Here is a 24,604-nt window from a genome sequence, read left to right on the forward strand (position 1 = left end):
GTAAATCAGTATTCCTCAGGATGCCTACATTTGCTTTCCACAAGGTGCTGCACCTGCAAGATTACAAGCAGTGCACACTGGTTGCCTGGGGTTACAGAAGACAGAAGGAGAGTGCACCTGAAACACATTTCCCCACCCAAAATGGCCTCTTGCTTGGGCTTTGTGATCTGTGTCTGTCTTGGAGTGCCAAGGACTTCAGTACAAGAGTTAGTTTTCTGTTTGTTTTGACCTTCCTGTGTTTTACTAATGTGAACGGCAGATCTGTCTGCCAGTTGGGGATGGGGGAAAATACTTCAGGGCAAAGTTAACTGTCCAAACGATGAAGCACAAAAATCCTAAAATCTCCTACCCATACTTATCAGGCAGCTTGAGCGTTATAAGGTGGCCCATTGCCTTGGGCTGTCTCCCCTCCCTGGGGCCTCCTCTCGCTTTTTGACTTGGCTCTGACATTGAGGAGGTTGTGCAGGTGCTGAAATACTTATGCCTAGTCCATCAGCAGCAAAGCAAGCAGCGCCAGGAAAGCCGAATAACGGATCGCGTCCTCCCAATTACCAGGGCCCAGGAAAACAATGCAATTAAAATGATAGATTGGCTGCACCAGCGAGCAGGGCGCACCGGGCGGCTTATTCAGCGCAGATTTTCCTTCTTCGTTGTGGATTGCAGCGTTTTTGACCCCCTTTCACCAACCCCCGTCTAAGGCGAGGAGCGAGCAGCGCGGGCGCCTGGCTCCAGGGGTGTGTTCGGAGGCAGCGGCTCACAGGTGCGAGCCCCGGGGGGCAGGGAGGCGGGCTTCTCCGTGCTAAGGGGCTGAGTCAGCAGAATGGAAAGAGATGGGGCGCCAACGCGACCCTCCCTGTGCTCCCCGGCCATAACGCGGCTCCGCAGCATCGCCCTCTAGAAGGGGGCAGGCTCGGGGAGCGCCGCACGCCCCCTTCTCGGCCCCCGCTGAGCGCCGCTGCCCCGGGAGAGAGCGACGAGCGCTCGCGCCGCAGCAACAAAGCCCCCAGCCCCACCCAGCCCCTTTGCACCGCGCGACCTGCAGCTCCACCGGGAGCCTGGGGGGAGCGACGCCCCCAGCCCACCCCCATACTTGTACCGCGCAGTCCCCCGCTGGTACGGCTGCCTCACGAGGTCACTGTCCCCTCCCAGCCCCGCTTGTACCGCCTGGCGCTGACCTCGAGGAGGCGGGAAGAGCGACGCTGCTCCATGCCACGGCTACTCTGGCGGGAGCAATGCACCCACCCCCCGAGCCCCTTCGCGCCGCCGCCCCAGGACCTTGCCAGGGGAACTGCGCCCCCCACGCCCCTTTGTAGCGCTGCTGCAGAGGGCGCCTTGCAACCCCCCTCCAGCTGCACCAGTGGCCGGCGCAGGGGAGCTAGTAGTGCGCCTCCCCCGGGGCCCCTTTGTGCTGCTGCTCGGATCTGCCCTAAGACACGCGGCGGATGCGTCACGGCGGAGGCGCTGCTGCTGCTAGCAACGCGCACGAGCCCATTAACCCCGAGGCAACCCATCCCCGATCGATCCTTTCCCTGCACCGCGCCCCCCCCGCCCCAAGCCGCTCCGGAGAGCTGTCCCAGCAGCTCCGCCATTTCCGAGAGCTGAAACAGAAGGGCTTGGAGCATCCCCTGCCTTGCACCCACCCACCGGCCCCGCACAAAGGGAAAAGGCAGAGGAGTAGCTGGGGTAAGTCCAAGCCTGTTCTTTCTCGTAGGTAGCGACTATTTCGGCTGCGGCTATTTGGGAGAGGGGAGGAGAGCTTCATGCCCAGCATCTCGTGGTGGGGAAGGACGCTGGAGGGCTTCTCATTGCGCTCTGCTCTCTCGCCCACCTCTCCTGGAGATGGGCACGTTCAGAGCCAGCCGAGAAGGGATGGATGCGGAGAGGGGGGCGATCTCGCTGGGCAGAGAGAGATGCAGAGATGGGGTCTGTGGAAATGGATTGATGGACGTGGGGGGGAAAGCTGTGTCGATGGAGATGGAGAGATGCGGTGAAAGGGGCTGTGTGGATGGAGGGGACTGCGGGGATGGATGGATAAATTACATAGAAGGATGTTGCATTTCCACTTGATGTTATTCAGGGCTTCCAGAAAGCGCTCTGGAGAGGATGCCATTCACCCTTGGACTGGGAAGGAATACAGAGTTTTAATTAGTCTTCTGTTTAAAAAACAAAAAACCAAAAAAAAAAAAAAACCAAAAAACCCCAACCTCCACCCCCTCCCAAACTGTGACACAATTATAGCCTATGCCTTCCTAAAGACAATTCAGAAAGTAATAGTGATGTAAAAAAGTGAATTAGATCACTTGAGATCAACAGAAGAAATTTTGCTTGAGGGGAAAAAAAACAAAACAAAACCGTGTTTTAGGATTTGTGTGTTTGGGGCATATTTTTGGTGCAATATGAGTTTAAGACCTATCACTGTGTTAAGGTTTTCATTTTTGTGTGTGTCTGCTTGTAGGACTTCTTTTTTTTTTTTTTTTAATCCAGGAAGGATGGTGAAACTAGGGAATAATTTCAGCGAGAAGAGCACAAAGCAGCCCCTTTTGGAGGATGGATTTGACACTATCCCCTTGATCACACCCCTGGATGTCAATCAGCTACAGTTCCCGCCTCCTGATAAGGTACAGTAGGCTACAGTTTCCACCACAGAGAATCACACCCAATCTCTCTCAAACAACAGGAGAATCATTTGTGTAATAAGCCATTTAGAAAACTCCATTTATTAGAGGGCATTTTAAGGAGTGGCTATTTCTTCTTGAGGGAAAAAAATAAATAATTAAGCCAATGATCATCATAAACATTTCAGTAAAAGTGATTTTTTTTTTCATTTAAATGCCATTAGTTATCATTAAAACACATATAGGGTTAGATGGTACTGAAAAAATCAGTGGCAAGTACATTTAGATTTCTTTGTTGCTTTGGGGATACGGTGTAGTATTTGCAAGCTTGTCTGTGATATGTTGTCATTCTTTTCATTGTATGCCCTTATCTTCAGAATCTGTAAGGCAGCTGTGAAAATTCATTGGGGGTGAAATGTATCCTGCTGGCTGTAAGACCTCCCACAGTGTGGAAGCATTGCTTTAGAACTCCACAGCGTGGGCTCAGGCAGGACAGCCACACAGGGAACTTCCACACCATTTGTGTGTCTCAGAAGGGGCTCCATGCTGATAAGCCAACCAGAAAGGGGAAGCTCTGGATGGGATAGTGGCTGGGCTACTAGATGCATAATTAACAGATTCTGTGGTCCAAAACTCCTGAATAGGGTGTGTGGATTAGTATCTGCTGTTCTAGCCCATAGGCTGGAGTGTGGATCAAAGAAAGGTTGGACTGCCACCCCCTATCCTGCCCACTTGTGGGAGAGGCTTGTATTTCACCTCCCTGACCGCTGCTTAGTGGTCCCTTACGCAAAGCCTGATTATTCAAACTTTGATGCAGAAGGGCAAATGCAGAAACCTCAAGACATTTTTTCATTCCCCGCACAAATAATCTGATAATACTTATCAGTTATGGGACATAATGGAACAGATACAAGAAAACAGTTTTGTGTTTTGTATTGTTTTTTTTCAAACATTCGTCCGTTTGTATAACTTAAAAGCTTACTGGTCTCTGGTGTTGATACCTTCTGAAAAATAATATAAGCAGCCATAAACTTGAACTGGAAATGGTCACTAAATACATATGGTAACAAATTTCATGGTGAGTTTTTGCTTCATAATCTTTGAAGGCTTAGTTCTTTTCTTAGATAAATGGTAGGTATAGGTTTCATATCTTGAAAATCTCATGTGCTCTTACCCTAGAGATAAAGAATATCTGTAAAATTGTCTAAACGTTCATGTATGGTAGACAATAAGGGTCTATTTATACCCTCCATTACATGGGTGTAACTTCCATTGACATTTCTATATAGTATGTGGTCACCACTTGGCAGGCACTTTAGATGGGATTAGCCCATAACATTGGCTTCAAAGCCCTAGAGCCCATTTCTGCCCTCAGTTACATGTATGTAATTCCTGTGCTGAGGGCAGAATTGGACCCAAAGGCTTTAAAACTGTTGTTGTGGCTGACTGTGTCTGCCAGTTGGTGAGCAGACAACCAGTTAGCAGGGTCCTGCATCCAGAGGCCAAACTTGCTGAGTGTGCATGTTATATTACTCAGCTGCTAAGCGGAGCCTTGAACCAGGAACCCCTGTGGTCCACAGGCCGCAGATTAATGAAAATGGAGCCACTGTGGTTAATCCAGTAAGAGCTGTACTAAGTTTGTCGTTACTGGAAGTTGTTCTTTGATTAGTACGTGGTCAAGTAGCACTGGGTAGAACTCCCACTGCAGATAACAGGAGTTGTGTGAGCAGAACCAAGGGCAAGTTATGGACCCGAACAGAGGACTCAAACATTTGGTTAGCATTTCTTCTTTCCCCACTGCTCATCTGTGTGTGGTGTTTCCTTTCCTTTGTGCAATCATTTACAACGAGTAGAAGAGTATTTTACAGGCCTCAATGGGTCCCTTTTGTGCCCAGCCAGGTAAGATGCTTCTTAGTTCGTAGGCCACTGATACAGACTTAAATGTTTTTTTTTTTAATAGAGCTCATATTAAAGATGCCAGTAGTAGAAAGGACTGACAGAAATCAAATTCTGAAGTAGCAGTATAGTCTTGTGTAATAAATGTAAGTACATATTTCACATATCCAAGCTTATGCAGTTACAAAGCTCTGGTGTTGCAGTGAAGCATAAAACCTTCATGAAGAGTAGTGACTAATGCTAAGAATTTGATGTTTTTGACAGTTTCTAAATTAAAGGCTGAATTGATTTAAGTATACTTTTGGTTATGTTAAACAAAAGAAAACATTATATAACCAGGCAGCTACAACTATGTTCACTGTCAGTTGGATGTGATTTTTTTTGAATGCCTGCAATTATGCAATATGATGAAAGGGGGGTAGGTGGGGGAAAAAAAATCCCAAAACCAATTAACTCCCATGATGCCACTGAACATAATTATAATCAAAATGAAGATAGGATGTTTGGAAACTAGTTTCCAAAACTAAGCACATCTATGTAATATTCTAAAGATATTGTTTATGTTTTGTGGAATTGGGCCCAAACCATCACATGTTCAAGACACTGTTTCAGCCAGCTCCTTCTCTGAGAAAGTAGGCAAACCCAAAGCTTTCGGTTCAGTGTCTGGCTTAAGTGTCACAGTTCTGCTTTCAGAGGTGTATAGTTCCCACTGACATCTGTGGGTTTCATCTAATGACAGTACTGGGCCCTAAAACCAAAAAGGATACAGAGTTATATTCTTTGGAAGATGACAAAATATGGAACAGATCCTTAAGGCTTTGGGAGGCAAAGGGAGGATTGTGCCCAGTTTTGAATGCGATGCTATAGAGATGGTCTTGGAAAAAGTTGTAGAAGATTGAAAATGGGCCACAGAAGATGATGAACTATATCTTTGTGAAGGAATAAAGGAATCTAGATTTGTATTCACTAGAATACAGGAGATTAATAGGGACATAACTGAGGTATGGAATATTTTAAGGATATGATGATGAGATGGAATTGTTTGATGGGGCTTTTAGGGCCTTATGGGATTTCAGGAGTCTCTTTACAGAGAAGGCCTGTGTGCAGCTAACTACCATAGGTAAATATTTTTTTTAAAAGTTAGCCTGACACTTGAACAATATCACAGCATAGATGCAAAACACAGTATGTAGATAGGTGGGTGGATGGACCTACACTTCTTTCAGTCCCAGAATGCTACTGTGAAAGAATACTGCTATTGTTACTATGTTGTCATCCACTCGATTTTATTTTTATTTTTTTTAAACTGACCTCTTAATTGACTATCTGATCCAGTCAATCTCTGGTTTCAAACCTCACTAGTTGAATTCCCCTGAAGCTGATAGAGATGACCACTGTGACAGACCGACAATATCCTGAACAAACCTTACGGAATTAAGATCAACGTTATTGAATTAAGCTAAATCGTATTGAATTTGGGTTAATATCTTTGGAGTACATTGTACTAAAAATGCAATTGTGTATGTGTTGTTGTGTATCCTCTCTAGTAAGGAGGGGGAGGCTAATGTACTGCTTCTGTTATCAGACCTTTGAAACCCACTTCCCCAGCCTCCTCCCCAGAAGGGTGCACAGATACTAGCTCAAACTGGATTTTCCAGGGACCAACAAACAAAGGAAGAATTTTGGGATAAACAGCATGGTTTTAAACTGGCTCTTGGCCTTCTTCTTGATCCAGTAAACGGACAGGGCCCTGGTCCAGAGCGGGCCCCAATCCTTTGGGAAGGATTGGAAGGACTGGGCCTAATGAGGCCCCATAAGACTGGGTGCTTGTTCTGAGCTGAAGCTGTGATGAGCTTGTAACCAGAAGGAATCCCCTTGGGTGAGGGGTTGAAGGACTGCTCCTGACAGACTCCATGTTAGGGTGATCTCTAGTAAGCTTATTAAAATGTGTATAGGTACTCTTATTGTTTTTAGTATATTTTCTTTGTAGTGCTTTTTTACCTTAAGAATAACATAAGCTTGCATAGGAAGTGTTGTGTGGTATCTTATAATGGTAGCAATTACGCCTGGTAACAGTCTCTGAAAAGAAAGCAAGTAGGTATCCTTGGGCAACCTGTCTGTGCTGGGAGTAACACACTGAAGGCAGAGAACTGTGCTGCCTGGAAATACCCCAGTCAGAAGGGAGAGAGATGTGGATCGTCACCCAGAAGGACAACAGCTGGGAAGCTGAAAGCCTGAGAGTAGGTGCCCTTGCTGGACCAGTGAGGGGAAATACAGATGCAGTTATATCTGCTCTTAAAATATACTAAAGGAATGGGGAAACAAATCAGCACCACATCATATTTGATCTTGACCAATAGTGGATTGAACTAACCAATTGCATTTCTGATGTGCTCACATGCACCTACACCCCTATGCACAAATAAAATGTAGCAACATAGCAATGCAGCGTTTAAACAAAACCAATCATTTGTGGAATAGTATTCTAATTATATGCTCCCTTCAGCTTCCTCAAAAACACATGGAAGGGAAATTCATCAGTATTTGCTAGTTGAAAAAGGGTAAAATTGATAGGAAGGATATTTTAATTTTCATGTCCTCCATGAGGGAATGATATGTAATAGGAAGAATTACTTAGCATCAGTAGTGTGTCTGATGCCAGTGAAAGTAGATAAAATGAATTCAAAAAATTACTTGGTGGTTGTGACCCAAAGCACCCCTGCATTTACACCCTACACACTACAGTATTGTAAAAATCTTTGCACAAAATATGCCTTATGAGGTATAATTTGAAAACTAATAACTCACTCATCATTAATATTCTTGCATGATGTATGTATGCAATGGGTATTAAGAATTATGAATCTATGCTGCAATTATAACGAAGTGTGTGTAAACAGGTGTGTTGGGGAGTTGTTAAACGGGTGTATCCTGAACAAAGGAGTTTGTGTTTCCATCAATTTACATGTAAACAGGCCCATCAAGCTGACAAAAGGTGGAGGAAAACACACTAACAAGTGAGAGAGAAGACAGGATGGTGTCTACTACACCCAGCAAGAGAGAGAAGCTTGGTCTGGGTATTACTTTTCAGAAGAATCCATTTCAAACTGGCCTATAAAGAATCCATTTCATACTGGCCTATAAAGACAAGGGAGCTGTACCTCAAGTGATAAGCAATTGAATCAAAAAATTGAATGCAATATTAATGCATCATGTAAGATCTTTTATGAATGCATGCCCAGATAGGAGGGACTGTCACAGCTGTCAACCTGTCCCTATGTAAATTAGGGATGGTGGAATCAAACAATAGAAGTCCCATTTACATAGAAATCACCCGGGGGATGGGAAGCCCACAGGAAGAGAACAACAGTATGAGGTCATCCTTCCTCTTGAAACAAGTTCATTGGACTTTGGAAAATAGAAGTAAAGATGGAAGCCATCTTTGGCATCCACCACTAGACTGACACAAGACGCCAGAGTTCTTGCAAGCTGAGAAAGATGGGCCTTAAAACCAAGATGCAGGGGAGGGGTTTGGAACTGAATATAGGTGAGAAACCTGCTTAGGCAAAGATCTTTCATCTAATAAGACAAGGGAAGCCAGTGCCTTGTATTTTTGTGGAAGGTCCTGACTGAGGGGAAAGTCAGCCATGACTTGAAGAATGACCTGGTTAGCATAGGTGCTGGGAATAAGGGTGCAGGGGGTGCTGCGGCAACCCATGGCTTCCATTATATACCGAGTTTACAGTTTGGTTCAATGGCTCTCAGCATTCCCGCTATAAAAATTGTTCCAGCACTCCTGCTGGTGAGAGGAACTATCTTGAATAAAGCCTGTATCTCGTTAGATTTTTAGGCTCTAGTTTTGTTCTACTTGTGTAACTCTTTCTATCTTCTTTCCTTATACTTGAACTCACTTAACCTATGTTTATTTTGTTAATTTTTTTCATTTTTACTCAGTGCTGTGTTTGTTTATTTACCCTGGTTAGCTTCATAAGCTGTGATGTTGTTTTGTGTCTTTAGAGGAATAAACAAACAATATTATTTCTCTGAACTTTCCAGGACAGAGCTGGGCATTGCAGAGCACACAGTTTTGGGAAAACTTGGGATTGGGAGTGTGCTGGAGTCACACTGCAAGTAGTAACCCAGACTGATGAAAGCCAGAGTTAGGCTGTTGACAGGTTGCTGGGGTCAGGGCTGTCTAGCACACAGACAATCAGGGTGTGATCTACATGTTGGTAGGCTAGTTATGAGCAGCCCAGGTTGAAGTTACAACAGGAAAGCACTGTGAGGCACCCAAGCTTACAGGGCAGGTGGTGACAACTCCTCACCAGTCCAGATTGCACCCCAGAATGTAACAATGGTATCCTTTTAATTGCATTGGGAAATTTACATTATTTCATATGTAAAGCTATGACCAAGAATAGTCCCATGTCTAGTGCAAAGCTAGGTGTTTTGGGGAAATAAGCCTTAGGGTGTACAGATCTAATTAGTAATCGCTTTTTTGTTGATGTTTTTGATAAGGTTGTGGTCAAAACGAAAACAGAATATGAACCTGATCGCAAGAAAGGAAAATTTCGTACCCCCAAAATAGCTGAATTCACAATCAGCATAACTGAAGGAGTTTCGGAAAGATTTAAGGTAAGCAAGGCTATCTATGCTGTTAATAACTCAATTGCTGTTACAGAACTACACTCAATCAATTACCAACTATAGTCAAAGAAAACTTGATTTAAAGAACAAAGATATGGCAGAAAATTTTTTAAAAATTGAGTGCAACTACAGTATCTCAGCATTAGTAATTAGGACCAACTCTTGCAGTCCTTACATCCAGGTACTTCACTCCTTACTTTGACAAAAATCCCATTGAAGTTTGTCCGTGGAAGTTCAGCATGATGAAGTGGCGAGTATCTTATGGGCATGTAACTCCCATTATGTGACTAATACTCCCATTAGCTTTAGGGGAGAAGTACTGTACAGGCATCCACTTTCTTTTTTTGCTTATTTTTTTACCGTATCAAACACATTCCGTTAAAGGAGCAGTCTTTTCCCCAATGTTATTCCTTGTGATGGTCGGTGAATTTGAATGCACTGATTTGGTGGCTCAGGGAATTAGTGAGATGGTGGCAAACAGCTCTGTTCCTAGTTCAAATTTATCCCCTAGTATAGTGATGTTTGAAAACTCTTACCATCTGATGCCTGTTCAGTGAAAGTGGATGGTCTAAGTCCATTCCTTGGTGAAAATGTGTCCACATCACAATAACTCCCTTTGTAGGTAGTCTGACAGAAACAAAGGACTTAACGGATGAAAAGACTTGAATCATTCCTCCACCCCCGCCCCAGGATAGGGTTCCTCGAGCCATATTAGCAAGGCAAAGTGATGAAATGTTAGCAGCAAGGCAAGCTTCTGTATCTGTTCTGTCAAACTTCAGTTTCCTGTCTGTCTGGCACTTTGCACAGGCATTAAGTTCACTCAGAAAACATCTTTAAAATATTTAGTATGTGATGGCAGTTTAAAGTGCACAGACTAAAACATGGCTAGAAGGTTTAAGGTTTAGTTTGGAGATAAAATGCTGGGCTGAAATAAAGAACCATATTCTTTTCCCAGTGCACATGTGTAACTCCCATTGGTGTTAGTGGGAGTTTTGTGGGCACGTCAAGAGAAGAACATACTCTTTTTAGCATGCAGAATAGAACACAGCAACCACGCATGAACAATGATTCTGAAAGTTCTTTAGGCCAAAAGCTGCCCTCAGAAGTGTACAGATAGCTGTCACTGAAATCAAAGCAAGCTGTATGCATATAGCCAACAGTGGAGTCGGAGACTTTGTGCCTGTGTTGAGAGAGAGCTGAGCAAAGAAGACCTCTCTGAGCAACAAGTACATTGCTTGTAATATTGTTGCGTAGTCATTTCTAATTTGTACAGCTGAGCAGTTAGAAGCATACTTGAAACAAAATGTCTTTTAGATATGACTTTACAATTACCTCTCTGGGATTAATCTCAAACTACAGGGTTGCTAGGTAGTGCTGCTAGGTAACTGCTGCATCAGAGAGAGATTTCTGTAAGTTTTTTTTTTTTTTTTATCTCTGGGGGATTGCATGATGAATCACACTATGGCTGTATGTCTAGGTTTCTGAAGGGAGGGCGTGAGGGGTTGACCAATTAGGAAAATTGTAGTTTGTTTAATAGAAAACAGTAGTTTCATACAGAACAATCAAGCCCTAAAAGTGTCCCTCAATTTCCTTATAGCAGCGTTAGGATTAAGTTATGCTGCTTTGTAACGTTTTAGAAAAGACTGACTGCTTCTCCAGCAGAGACAATTGTTATATTCACCACTTCCAGTAGTAAACAGTTCATGAATAATTGATGAAATTTCATAAATATGCAGATGAAAAGAAGAGATTGTTGTGGGATATTCTCCTGGGTCCTTATTAATTGTGAACCATCGTGTTAACTGCTGCTGCTGATTCTGAGAGAGCAAAAGGATGTTTGTTTGAAAGTCAAATATTTGCTATAATTATAAAATGCATTATTTAACTGGTAGGATATTGACTTTGGCTGGTGTGCATGGAAAAAGCTTCAGAAGCTGTTTTAATGACTTTAGTATTGTACATCAGCTGTGGATATGCTTTCTGCAGACTAAAAACATAAAGTTGCACTAAAAATATAAACAAACATATTTACTAATAATTCACATGTGTATTCCAAGATGTAGTCCTTAAATAAGGACAAAGGGATTCAGTAGTGCAGATCATCTAAAGCTGTGCTTCTTAAGAAGTTCTACATTATGACAAACTAAGCAAGACAACAGGTGCATATGTCATATACCTCATTTGTTTCAGCAGTTGGGTGAATAAGAAGTTATAAAATATATTCATTCCGACTACACTATCATAGTTATAATAGAGCTGAAATTGTTTTAGAGTAGAATTAAAGTGTAATTTTTCCCTATAGCTTAATTAGATATATACAGTCAGATTCTGTTTGTTACTTCAATGCAACTGAAATCAGGATTTGTCCAAAGTGTCCAAAATGGACAGAATATGAACATTGTCTATATATGAGAATCCTATTCTGGTTTTCCGCAAGTTACCACTCTGGTATGGACATGAATTTAAATGGCTAGTTTAGAGTGTGAATAGATGTCTGTGGAACTACTGTGGAGAAATATGGGGAATTATTCTGTCACCTTTGGAAAGCCAGCTTCAATTGAATTACATGTAGAGGTTTTTATCTTGTCTCCAACAAGTTGTCCACAACACAGAATCGCTACACATAGTTCAGCATGGCTGGCAGTCTCTGCTCAGAAGAGACCTATGGTGGGAATTGTGGGAAGAGGAAGAAGCTATTGCAGGTCAGAATTGAGGTGCATTGACACCTAGGAGTGAAATACTGATTCAGTTGAAATCAGTTACGACTCTCATTGACTTCAGTGGAGCCAGGATTTCACACTAGATGTTTGATATTCCTCCCATTGAACACTGGTATAGTGATGCACACGCTGTCGGCTGCACACAACAGTTTCAGAAATAAAGTGGTACACTAGAGCACAATTGAAAGATGATGCTTTTACCTTTTGTGAAATAAACCTTGGTAGAGAAACACTTACAATGTAAATGATTTGGAAAGTAAATGTTTCAGTTTCCCCAATACATTTCAAGCCTTTTTTAAAAAATTGTAGTACATTTTATAACCCATGTTGTACTTACAAAGGCAAATGAATTCTTCAGACATTATCCTTGACATCTATGCACACATCAAACTACACAGCCAAAGTCCAAAGCCTATTTGCAACACAAGTCATGTGCTATGAAGTAACAAACAGTTGTTTAAATGTTTACAAGCGGTTATGGGAAAGCAAAAGAGGCATCCTCCTAAAAAAAACAAAAAAAACCCCCAGTTTTCATTATTCACATCCTACAGTTTGGTATCTTTTTCCCTACTATTTCAATAAGCCATTTTAATAGATGGAAGAAATGTAAGTGTATAAAACATACTTAAAGGTTTCATTATTGATCTACTTAAAGGGATAGAATCAATTTTAAGAATGACCTTTCTCTCTGAAGAGACTCAAGGTGGGTGAGGTGATATCTTTTCTTGGACCAATTTCTATTGGTGGAAGAGACAAGGTTTCAAGCTTCATAGAGCTCTGAAGAAGAGCTCTAATGAAGAAGAGTTCTGTGAAGCTTGTCTTTTCCACGAACAGAAGTTGGTCCAAGAAAAGATATCACCTCACCCAGCTTGTCTCTCTTGTATCCTGGGACCAACACAGCTACAACAACACTGCAAACATTGTTTTATCTAAAAACTTTTTGCCGGCTGTTCCTAGTCATAACGCCTAAAATTTCTGTAACTGAAAAAGAGACAAGAAAAATATATTTCTGTATTTTGTTTGTTTACTTTGTGGATTTCATGGCACATTGGCTCCAATTCAACAAAGCATGTAAGTACATGAGTAATCCCATTCCTATTCAGCAAAGCACTCGTTTAAAGATAAGCATGTGCTTAAGTGCCTTTGTGTCTAGTCATTAAGGCCTATAACCTGTAAACACTTAACTCGCATGAGTAGTTCTTTTGATTTCAGTGGAACTACTTGTGATTAAAGTTACATGCATGTAAATATTTACAGGACTTGTGCCTTGGTCATGTCCTCATATTATTTGTGAAAGTCTTTCTTTCCCAGAGCAACAAGTGTGAGAATTTTTATTTTTTCCCAATAGAACTGCAATTGTGAAATCACACACATGGGGAGGGGCACTCTGGGGCAATTGCTTTTTTTGTATTTTTGGATAATATCAAGTTGACAATATAACTTTTAAATATCACTGATTGAAAGGTGTTTGTTTGCTTACAATGGGAACTAGTAGATTTAATGTCAGCTGCAAAACGGGAATGTAACAACATCTTATCTGGTCCACCAGCCGGTTGCCCATGCCTCAGTTTCAGTAGAAATCCTCTCTTTCTGAGACATGGCAACACTCTACAAACAAAAGATAGTCCTAGCTGCCTCCAGACTTAAACGCTTCCTTGGCCCTTCCTCAGGCTCCATAATCCTTTCCCCAGCCTGTCATCCCCAGTGCCTGCCCTAGTCCTTGCTCACAGAGTTTACAAGGTTCTTCACTCCACGGTCACAGGGTTTCCCCAGAGTTGTTTGTGTAATCCATTGGTTCTATTTACTATTGTGGGCCGCACATGCAGCCCAGTGTGTTATGTCACATGGGCAGCTGCTGTGTGCTGATTAGGCTGCAAGTTGAGAACCACTGGTAGTCACGGAGGTTACAATACCACCATTTGGTGGTGCTATGTCTTCTCAATTACAAGCCCCTAACTCTAAATCCTATGCCATAGACCAGTGGTCACCAACAGGTCGATTGCGATCGATCCTAGAGGATCTCTTGGTCGATCGTGATCTCTGTTGGCACAGCAGGGCTGCCGCTCAGTCAGGCTCCCTACCTACTCTGGCCCCACACCGCTCCCGGAAGCGGCCTGTGGGGAGGGGGGGGAAGGGGTCTCCCTCCGCATGCTGCCCCCCTCTGCAAGCACAGCCTTGCAGCTCCCATTGGTTGGGAACCAGGAGCTGTGGCCAATGGGAGCTGCGGGGGCTGTGCTTGCAGAGCGGGGCAGCACACAGAGACACCGACTGCCTGCCTCCCCGGGGCCAGAGGGGCACGTTGGCCCCTTCAAGGAGTGGTGCACCCCAACACTCTCTGCCCTAGCCAGAGTCCCCCTCCCACCCTGTGAACCCCTCGGCCCCAGCCCAGAGCCTGCACCCCCTCCTGAACCTCAACCCCCTACCCCAGCCCGGTGAAAGTGAGTGAGGGAGGGGGAGAGAGAGAGTGATGGAAAGCAGGGGGGAGTGGAGTGAGTGGGGCGGAGCTTTGGGGAAGGGGCAGGGTAGATCCTGGGTTGCCCTTAAATTCAAAAAGTGATCTTGGGCGTAAAAAGGTTGGAGGCCACTGCCATAGACTGTCCACTCTAAAACTGCCCTCTTTCTCTGTTTTCAAGGACAACTTCCTATTATATCTGCCTCTTCCTAAATCCTTTAGCCAATCCCCTCATAGACTCCATTCCTGGCTGACTCTCCAGTTGGAAGCACCTGGTCCCTGGCTAATTTCCCCTCCCAGTTGTCATCTTCCCCAGACTCTTCTGCTGCTGGCCTTTTATCAGAACTCTCACTTCCCTGGAGCATCTCCCCAGCCAAGTCCTGCCTCCTCCCTTCTCTCTCTTTTGAGAAAGGCAAACTTAATATCTTGCTGCTTCTCCCATCATGCATTGCAGCCCAGCCAGTAATTCTGAGACATCTCCCATCCTCCGTAGCTTTAAGAGGCTGGGCCTTGGAACAGGGCTGCCCATAAAGGCAGTTCTTTTTACCGGGAGTTTTAGAGCGAAAGTCTAGGGCAACATGTGCTGGCCATATGGCCAGATCTGACACAGCATGTTAGAAATATCCTTCTGAAAGAAGGTGCCTGTTACTCTTTTGAACTAGCAAAAGCATACACCGTATGCAGTACTGCAGCAGTTTAATAGAACTGTTATATATAGTTTGAAGCGTTTCGTAAATCAGAATTAATATGGGTTGAAACTTAATGTAGGTTTGAATATTCAGTCTTTGACTTCCAGTTCCCATTTTTTCTCAAGGCTGACTCTTTCTCTTTACCATCAGCTGTGTTGTCTCAGGCTGTGCTATCACAAGCGCTCCTAAACTAGGAGGGATGAGCTCACTTGGATGGGATACTGTGCGCTTCCTAGGGGCACCCAGGGCAGTGAGGCACCTCGCTACCACCTGCCCTCAGTATGATGAAGCCTTGTCTGTGCCTGCCATGGGTCAGCTCCCCAACTCCACTGGCAATGGGCAACACCTAGCATTCCCCTCCCAGCCTATGCAGGCTGTATTGTCCCTCTGCAGGTTAGTGATAGAAACGTACCAACCCCTGAGTTCTCCGAGCATCTCTCTGGAGTGTCCAGCCCCTGTTTCCTGAGACAGCATGCTGCCAGCTTGTTGCTTTGGTAAAGGATATCCTATTATGTCTCTCTTTGCAACCCCATATATGTCAGAACAGTCCATTGACCTTTATTCCCATGGTATGTTTTACAACAGCATTAACCTGCAGTGATATAGCCAGACTTAGTCTTGAGTAATTACATTCTGCCTGCCTAAAATTCTCCTGGATAACAATAGACTTCTCTGCGTGGCCTAAACTGTTTTGCATTGTTGCTGTATTTCCTCCCAGACGTGCCTGCATTTCAGTGGTAAGTGGAGCAGATGTATAGGTTGTGAGTCACTTGGATGAAAGGTAAATACAAGTTTTCACTCTTTAGTGTGGCATCAAGTGTGCTAGGTACCTTACAGACAAATCAGAAACGAGGTTCCTGTTCCAAAGAGTCTACAACCTAAATTGCTTAATATGGAGACAGAGACTGGGGGATGGAATGCGACTAAAAGTAAGTGGCTGAGCAGGGAAACCTAGAGCATGCCATGTTAGTTCCATGTTTACTAACATGAATGTTTTCAGGAGGGGAGGAGTAAGATTTATATGCCTCCTGACGGATGTGTGCTTTGAGGAAAAAATTTGATGGAGGGGAGAGTGGAAGCCTGATAGACTGGGTTAACCAAAGGCTTCAGGCAGAAAGGGGCTAGTTGAAAGACGGTGTGGAGGTGAGGACACAAGGAGCAGTAAGCCAAGTAACTGGACAAGAGAAAGTAAAAGGAGAAGAGAACAGAGATGGGAGCTAAATTGCACATGGCATTGAAACAAATTGACTTTTAGCTAAGGTGGTTAAATTTAATTCAGAAGGGGAGGGGAAACCAGTAAGGGATTTGAAGAGGGGCAGACAGAGTTTGAGCAGTGGATAACTTTGCATTAGCATTTTGGGTTGGTTAGCATTTGCATTAGCATTTTGGGTTGGTTGAAAGGGAGCAAGGTAAATGTCAGCAGAGAGAGGAGGAGGTTGCAGTAGTCAAGGAGAGAGGTGAACACCGCTTCGACAATGTTTTTTGCAGCTGTAGTGTAGGGGAATGGATTGATTAGAAGATCTTGTAGCATTACATCTGTTGCTTTTCAGACTTTGATTTTTGTGTGTATCATTTGCCTCTTCCTATGTTAGTTTAATTGTCAGAACCCGGGAGTTTTGTTTCTTTAGTATCTCCAAAATCCATAATCATTTAACTGTACCCACAGTAGGAACCTTGGTTCATTTGTTAGTCATCTCTTGCCTAGATTATCGTAATGGGCTTCTGCCACAATTCTGGGATTACTGACAGGTGCCTCCTGCTGCTTGGGTGCTGCAAAACTTGTAGGGGACCCCCATCTGCATAAACAGGAGTCTCAGAACTGAATAGTCTGTCTGCGTTTTGAAGGGGATGGGGCTCCTGGCTCCCACTCCCCATGTCCTTTCAGTATAGTTCCGTATTCCCTAACCTCGGGAGGGGTTGAGCATAGCAATACCAACCGTTTGGTGGCTCGCCTTGGGGGTTGCTGAACCTATTCTGCCTGGATGGTAAGCCAGAGTCTGCTGTCTCCTTGTAGGATCAGTTTGACCTTCTAGAGGGCAGTTTCCCTGAAGCCTTCCAGGAGTCCTCTCTTGGGAGCTGTAGAGCTGCTGTCTGCTCTCTCCCAGAGATGTCCTGCAGTTGACTGGAACTTCCTGCTTTCTAAACCCTGATTCTGCCCCTGATACGACTGACCCAGCTGGAGAGGTGGGCAGCCTTGTTCACAGCAGCTCTTTAACCCCTTTGTCACCGGTGCAGGGTTCATGCACCCCACCATAGCTTCTGGCTAGACTTTCACTTAAAATCTATTCAGAAATCTGTCATATGCTTAATATATTGTCACCTCTTCCGTCTGAGGAATTACACCACAGTGCTGTCTAAAACCAGCTGAAAAGGACTCTTTTAAAGAACAATATAATAGAAATATTTACATGAACTGTTTTTGTACTTATAAAAATCATTTAAAGGGGTAATCACTCCTGTGCAATGGTGGAGACCCAAACGCTTCCCAGGAGAGTACTCGGGCATGCACGCTCACTAGCAGGCACGCTCTCTGCTCCCACTGTGTCGGCACTCCGGCCATGAGCAGAAGAGATGCGAAGTCCCCTTGGGGACAAGAACAGCTGTGTCTGTACCAGGATTTCTACCTTTTTTCCCCCATCTGAACAAAGGATGAGGGTGAACTGCTGCCAGGACCACTGTAGGAGGAAGAAAAGAACCTTCCCCTAGGTGAGGGAGAGGATGAAGAGCTACTGGAGGGAAGAGGTAGAGTGACTGTTTCAGTTGGGAGTCATGGATGTGGAGCACCTTGCTCCTGTTCTTTGCCTCCATCCTCCCAACCCTCAAATTGCAGTGGGCAATTGGTTGTTCTTGAGGGGGTGGCCATGGGGATCAAATGTGGGTTCTGGGGGGCGGTGGGTGAGACTTGCTATAAAGATGGGGATTTGAATGGGGAGGATTAGTTGTGTGCGAGGAGTGGATTTCTGGCCAGGTGATTGGATCAGAGTCTGGAGGGTTGCTCTGGGGTATCAAAACGAGGGTTATTGTGTGATCAGGGGAAATTTGGCTGTTGGCAGGTAGATGAGGCTTTGGTCAGGCTATAGGAGAGGATGAGTGAATTGGGTGGAACTGAGGGGAGTTCAGATTGTAATCTATGGACTTTATTCTTTCCCTCTCCTTGCATATGCCTCTATGGATATATACAAGGAGTAACTTGTATCTTGGCGGGGGGAAGGATGGGAGGAGGAGAAGACACCTGGTTGGAAGGAGCCAAGAGATTTTTGATTAGGGGTTTGGAAATGTAGCATGGTTGTAAATTGCAGGCATCACAGGAATAAGAATTCACATTTGAATGCCATTATTAATTAGATTAGGTAATATATTCTATAATAGTGTGGGATAATGGTAAGACCTGGGAACTGAGAATTGGGAGACCTGGGATCTATTTCCAGTTGTGGACTGTGTGACAATGGGCAAGTCATTTAGGACCTGATCTGCAGAAGCACTGAGCACCCACAGCTCCAAATGAGGTCAGTGAGAGATGTTTATAGTCAACACCCCTGAAAATCAGCCCCCCAAAGCCTTATTCAGCAAGGTGCCAAGCACCTACAACTCCCAGTAAAATTGCAGGATTGGACATAAGAATGGCCATACTGGGTCAGACCAGTGGTCCATCTAGCCCAGTCCCCTGTCTTCCAACAGCAGCCAATGCCAGAGGGAATGAACAGAACAGGCAATCATGGAGTGATCCATCCCGTCATTCATTCTCAGCTTCTGGCAGTCAAAGGCTAGGGACGCTCAGACCATGGGATTGCATCTCTAACCATCTTGGCTAGCCATTGATGGACCTATCCTCCATGAACTTATCTAGTTCTTTTTTTCAACTCAGTTATAGTTTTGGCCTTCACAACATCCCCTGGCAACATTTTCCATAGGTTGATTGTACATTTTGTGAAGAAGTATATCCTTAGGTTTGTGTTAAACCTGTTGTCTATTAATTTCATTGGGTGACCCCTGATTCTTGTGTTATGTGAAGGAGTAAATAACATTCTTACTCACTTTCTCCGCCCCAGTCACAATTTTATAGACCTCTATCATGTCCCCTCTTAGTCTTCTCTCTTCCAAGCTGAGAAGTCCCAGTCTTTTAATCTCTCCTCATACAGAAGCTGTTCCATACATATAATAGTTTTATTGCCCTTCACTTTTCCAATTTTATTACATCTTTTTTGAGATGAGGTGATCAGAACTGCACACAGTATTCAAGGTGTGGGTATATCATGGATTTATATAGTGGCATTATGATATAGGCTGTCCTATTATCTATCCCTTTCCTAATGGTTCTTAACATTGTTAGCTTTTTTGACTGCCGCTGTGCATTGAGCAGTTATTTTCAGAGAACTATCCACTTCTGTTGGTCCAGTGGGAGGTATTACCTCACCCACCTTGCCTCTCTAATATCCTGGGACCAACATGGCTACAACAGCACTGCAAACTAGGAGTGTCAGCATTTATAATTCACCACCTGTAGTGCAGGTAATTTTTCTAGGGTAGACAAGGCCTCAAAATCTGATGCTGAGATCTTTAAATGTCACAGGTGGTCCCACTGCTATGAATAAGGTTTGTAGGATGGGGTTCCCAGCCCTGGTTAGCACTCACTGTAAAGAGACCACTGGTTTCTCTTTGTCTCTAAATGCAGAATTCCAAAATCCTTTCTTGCTTTCTAAAATCTCAAAATACTGTCTTTTGCTAATTTACGCCTAGTGCAGTGAAAGTCTTCTCCCTTAAAGATCTGTACAGTTGGCTCACTTAGCTCTTTTTAAAATCCAAATTCCATTGAAATCCCTTTTCTCTTTTGATGACTTAGTCACGTAATTTTGTTTGGCTCTGTTTACTGTTGTTTCTCTGGCTGAAACGTGTGCTATTTTTTCTGATTTTTTTCAAAAAAAAAAAAAAAAAGCCTCTTGCAGCATCTAGGCACATGTGCATCCATTTAGAATTTCAGCTAAAAATAACAAGGCCATTTCAAAGACAACTCCCCAAACAACAAATATAAAACACTCAGGCTACACCTCTCTCAGGCAAAGGCCTGATGAGATAAGCTCTGCAACATGCCCTTTAGCTCAACCATCTTGGGTTTCTAAGGACAAGGGGAGAGCCCCACCCGCAGTTCCATTCTGGGAATGGGTAGTTTGAACACGGGAGCTTACATCACAACCATCAGGATGATGCTTAGGGAAAGAGATTGTCTAACGCCCTGCTCCAGCACCCTTTCAAGTCAATGGGAGTCTTTCCATTGACTTCAGTGGGCATAAAGACCCTCAGTCATGGGGCTTTTTTAGGTCAAAGTCAACACCATGAATTTTACTCAGTAACAGACTGGTAACCAGTGCAGTCTGTTGAGCACAGATTGTCACATGTTCTACCACATGCACTGCTAGGTAGCTGGGCAGTTGTATTTGGAGTTTCTAGTCTTCAAAGGTAGCCTTATTTTGAACACATTGCTGTATTTCCATTTGGAGGTGGCAAGACACTTCTACAGTGCAGCCTGCATGTGATAAGTTGCTGGTGCAACCTATGAATTCTAGAGCACTGAGAATCCAAAAAGGATCCCCAGACTGCAAAGGTCATTAACAAAAAAAAGTCTCACATCCCCTAACTAGAGGAAGCAGATAACACTTTCTCCATACCCTCTGGATGGTTTTCTTGCACCCACCAGTGGCAGTTCTGTCATATCTAGATTGATCTTAAGTTGCTGACATCCAAACCCCTGTTTTGGGAAGGCATTGGGAAAGGAAATACACTTAGCCAATGCAAGCTAGACTTAGAGCTTATGTTATCCTGATACTGCTGCCCCAAACCACCTCATTCTGTCCCAGCAGGCTTAAGCACATATTGAACAGGAAAGGTGACAACAGAACCTTTCAATACAAGGTTTTAGCTGTATTAATTTAGATGGAATAAATGGTGCAGAGGTGTTAACCCAGTCACTGTCCAGCATTAAACAGTGTTAAACAAAGTCTGGGGCTTGTTATACAGAGACCTCAGCTTGCTTAGAACCATGGGAAAATCCACATTAAACATGCTTTTAACTTTTTATTAAAGAAAAGCAGGAAAAACAGTTAAAACACTTGAAATGTACAGTAGTGAGGTTTTCATATTAACAACATCCCTTCGGCTGGAGAGAGATTTTTAGAAGGAACCCCCCCCTTGTTTGACAGTCTCTTACATGGTAATAACTGTCCTTTTGGGGTAAAGAGAAGCTAGTTGAGATGGGCAGGAAAAGTTGTTGTGACTGTTGCTGTTAAAATCCGATACCGTTGAATCCCAGGTGGTGGTTGGGATTCAGCTGGACTGGTAGAGGTGGTGATGTCATCTGGGTCCCTCTCTCTGGCCTGATATGGTCAAGACATCTCTCAGGATCAGGACGACGACGGCCTGGGGTCCCAGGAGATGGTGGGGATGGCAACCATGATGGTGAATCTTACTCCAGTAGCCGCCTTCTGTTCTTCCTCTTCCTCTCAAAGACTTTCTTTAAGGACCCCAAAAGGGAGTGATGGGTGGAACAGCCCATCCCCTCATAACTGAGGGACAAAACAAGGCTAAGTTTCCAACACACCAATTGTGGTCCATTAATTTCCGGACACTTTCTTGTTTACCAAGCATGATCTCAACATAGTCCTGGAGTTATATTAATTGTCCTTTTTGTTTGGACTAATGCAGTTTTTGTGTCTGGTAATTACTTGACCAACTTTTCATGGTTTAATTCCCAAGCAGACACAGTTATAGGCCCAATTGTCACAACAGCCCTCTAGGCAACGAACAAATGACTGGAACTATCTTCTGGCTTCTCTAATTGGGAGGAACAGGGGCACTCCTGCTACTCTGTTCACCACTTAGTGGTTAATTACCTGTTTGATCTGTTTGATTTTTTTTCTTTTATTGCAAAGCACACTGATACTAGACAGGTGTTAAGTACATTAATGAGTGATAATGTAATAAGCAATGCATTAGTAACAAAAATGTTGTATTTTCTCTCCTTGCAGGTAACTGTTCTGGTCCTTTTTGCCCTTGCATTCCTAACATGTGTTGTATTTCTAGTAGTCTACAAGGTTTACAAGTATGATCATACCTGCCCGGAAGGATTCGTTTTCAAGGTAAAGCACACGCATTCTAGAAAAACAGAAGAACATGCAAAAGTGTCTCTGCTACTTTTTCCTTATCCTTGGGAAAGTTATGTTTGTTTGCATAATTTAATTTTTTTTATAGAATAAGGCTCTCTCTATTTCTTTCTGCATACTCACCACCTCACTTATCAACTATCTCATAATTTTCATAATGTTCTTGATTCTTTTTGCTGCTGCTCCAGAGATCAGGCGAACATCATTCTTAATGCCTGTGCCCTTAAAATTAGGTAATCTTCACCTGCAGCTGTTTGAAAGATGTTCTTAGTTATTAGGCAAGATGGATGTCACGTGTGCCCCCAAATTTATAGGCCATAGGAAAGAACAAAGATATAAATCTAAATCATGGAGTGAAGCATCTGGACTCAGCTCCTACTTTGGATTTATGACAGATGTATGAAAGTTGTCATAGTGTGAGTGAGAATGTGTGTAAAAAGTTCTTATATGCTCCGGGGGGAATTCTGCATCACTGCACATGTGCAGAATTTATGTCCCCTGCAGATTTCTTTGCTTCCCTGCAGAAAAATGTCTTTTTGAGGAGGAAGCAAAGGAAAGACACGAGCAGTCATGCGACCCTCTCCAGCAGTATGTTTCGGGTGCCCAGGCAGCTGGCAGAGAAGTAATCACTGTGGGGCAGGGGTTGGGACTGGGGAAGACCGAGCTGGTGGCTCCTATCCTGTGGTGGGCTTAGCTGCTAGTCCCAGCTGGGCTCGGGGGGGATGGGACTTCCTCTTCCCCTGCACGGTATCTGGGGCCAGGTCAGACCCCAGATTTCTCCCCCAGCTGCAGGAAGCTCTGCAAATCCTCCCACCCACTTCCTGAATGCATCGCTCCTCAGATGCAGCAGGATCCCTACACAGGGAGCTGCTTCCCCATCTGCCCAACCCCTGTGTATCCAGATCCCCTCATACCCAAACCTCCCACTGAGCCCCTGCTCCATTCGCCCTGCACTTGGACCACCACGACGAGCCACCTGGATCCCCACCCTTCTGAGCCCCAACCGTCTTCACCTGGACCCCCCTGCAGAGTCAGATTACCATTGCACCCAGAACCCCCCAATAAGCTTCTGCAACCGGAATCCCCCCAGTGAGCCGCCCGCACCCAGATTGCCCCACACAACACTCAACCCACACCTGGATTCCCCCCCACACTAACCCCCTCCGCACTTGGATTCTGCCTTGCTGAGCCTGCCTGCCCACACCTGGTGCGAAGGGGAAGAGCCATGGGGCGTTTCTGGGGTAGGCCCAGTCCTTGTGCTGTGTCAGGGTTGAGGTCAGGAGTCACACCAAGGGTCACAGCCAGAATTGCAGTGAGGAAGCAGGAACAGGAAGTGGGAACCAGGCGAGGAGGCAGGAACTTGATCTCATGGGTCTGGTCAGCAGCAGGCCTAGCAACTGGCTACGTCAGGAACAGGACGCTTTATGCTGTGATATGTCCAGTCAGCAGTCTGCTGCTAGTGAGCTGATCCTGCTGAGCCAACAAGTTCAGCCTCTGTTTGTGGGAGTGTTAGCTAGTTTCCTGGTGGCACAGATAGTAAGGCTTTCACTCAGCAACCCTGCCTGAGTTCAGGACCTCAGGAGATCAGACTTCAGTTTCTGTTTATGCCTTGGAGATTTCCTGTGTGACCTTAGGCAAGTCACTTGCTCTCTGTGCCTGTCTCATTTTTAAAATGGGGACAATAATACTTTCTCCTAACCTGTGTCCGTTTTGTCTATTGAGATTGAAAGCTCTCTGAGCAGGGACTGTGTTTGTACAGTGCCTAGAATGATTATCTCAGTTGGGCCTGTTAAGTGCTACTGCAATAAAAGCTGTTTCTTCCAGGAAGACTTGTATCATATTCTCCTCAGCAGTAAACTCTCCACATCCTCCCATACTTGAATTGCTGTCCCATGTGTTCTGTTGTCTTTGCTTGCCTTTTCTACCTTGACTGGTCAGTGAAGGGAAAACTTCTTACCTCTAATTCAGCATTTCTGAGGCTATTATTTGACTGGATTCCTACTCTTGGCCTTGTCCTTCTAACAAAGGACAGGTGGGATCTCCCATGGCTCTCAAAGCTTTCTGGCTGTTTAATGCACTGGTACATACAGCTCATGCAAAGAGCCTTATTGCTACTTGTTACAGTCCTAGTGGTGAGGGTTTTGTGGAGACTATTTCCAAAAGGAAGTGTAGATCTATGACCATCTCATGATACAAGGGATCATAAACTTACATATATTTTTGTCAGATAAATCCATAGAATATCAAAGCTATGCTGCAATAATTGATCTGCATGTCATGAGGCCTAAAACTGACGCAATGCTGACTTGAGTCTGTCTTTGGTGCCAATGCCTGTGCCTCTTTTCTGGAAGATCAGGCAAAGCTCTGCACAGATCTCACATTCTGAGACCAAGGAAAAGTCTGCACCAGCAAAGATTACTTTAACTGTCTT

At 44.3% G+C, this 24,604-nt stretch overlaps 2 protein-coding genes across 3 annotated transcripts in view; one reads left to right on the forward strand and one right to left on the reverse strand.

Annotated features, from left to right (window-relative positions):
* Positions 1–468: 468 nt before the first annotated feature.
* Positions 469–24,604, forward strand: part of NSG1 (neuronal vesicle trafficking associated 1) — a 34,730-nt gene continuing 10,594 nt past the window's right edge. The window contains exons 1-4 of one of the 2 annotated variants that reach the window (XM_074951687.1): positions 469–760; positions 2,485–2,618; positions 9,030–9,146; positions 22,039–22,149. In XM_074951687.1, coding sequence (XP_074807788.1) covers positions 2,490–2,618; positions 9,030–9,146; positions 22,039–22,149 — 357 coding nt within the window. In that variant the 5' untranslated portion in view covers positions 469–760; positions 2,485–2,489. Of the gene's footprint in view, positions 761–1,245; positions 1,684–2,484; positions 2,619–9,029; positions 9,147–22,038; positions 22,150–24,604 lie in introns of those variants that run through there. The other variant, XM_074951686.1, reaches the window with a different exon arrangement.
* The window catches only part of STX18 (syntaxin 18), a 120,007-nt gene continuing 116,659 nt past the window's right edge, over positions 21,257–24,604 (reverse strand). The window contains exon 11 of the mRNA XM_074951685.1: positions 21,257–21,576. Coding sequence (XP_074807786.1) covers positions 21,571–21,576 — 6 coding nt within the window. The 3' untranslated portion in view covers positions 21,257–21,570. The remainder of the gene's footprint in view (positions 21,577–24,604) is intronic.

The sequence above is a fragment of the Natator depressus genome, chromosome 4 (genome assembly GCF_965152275.1).
Source record: "Natator depressus isolate rNatDep1 chromosome 4, rNatDep2.hap1, whole genome shotgun sequence".
Classification (NCBI taxonomy): Eukaryota; Metazoa; Chordata; order Testudines; family Cheloniidae; genus Natator; species Natator depressus.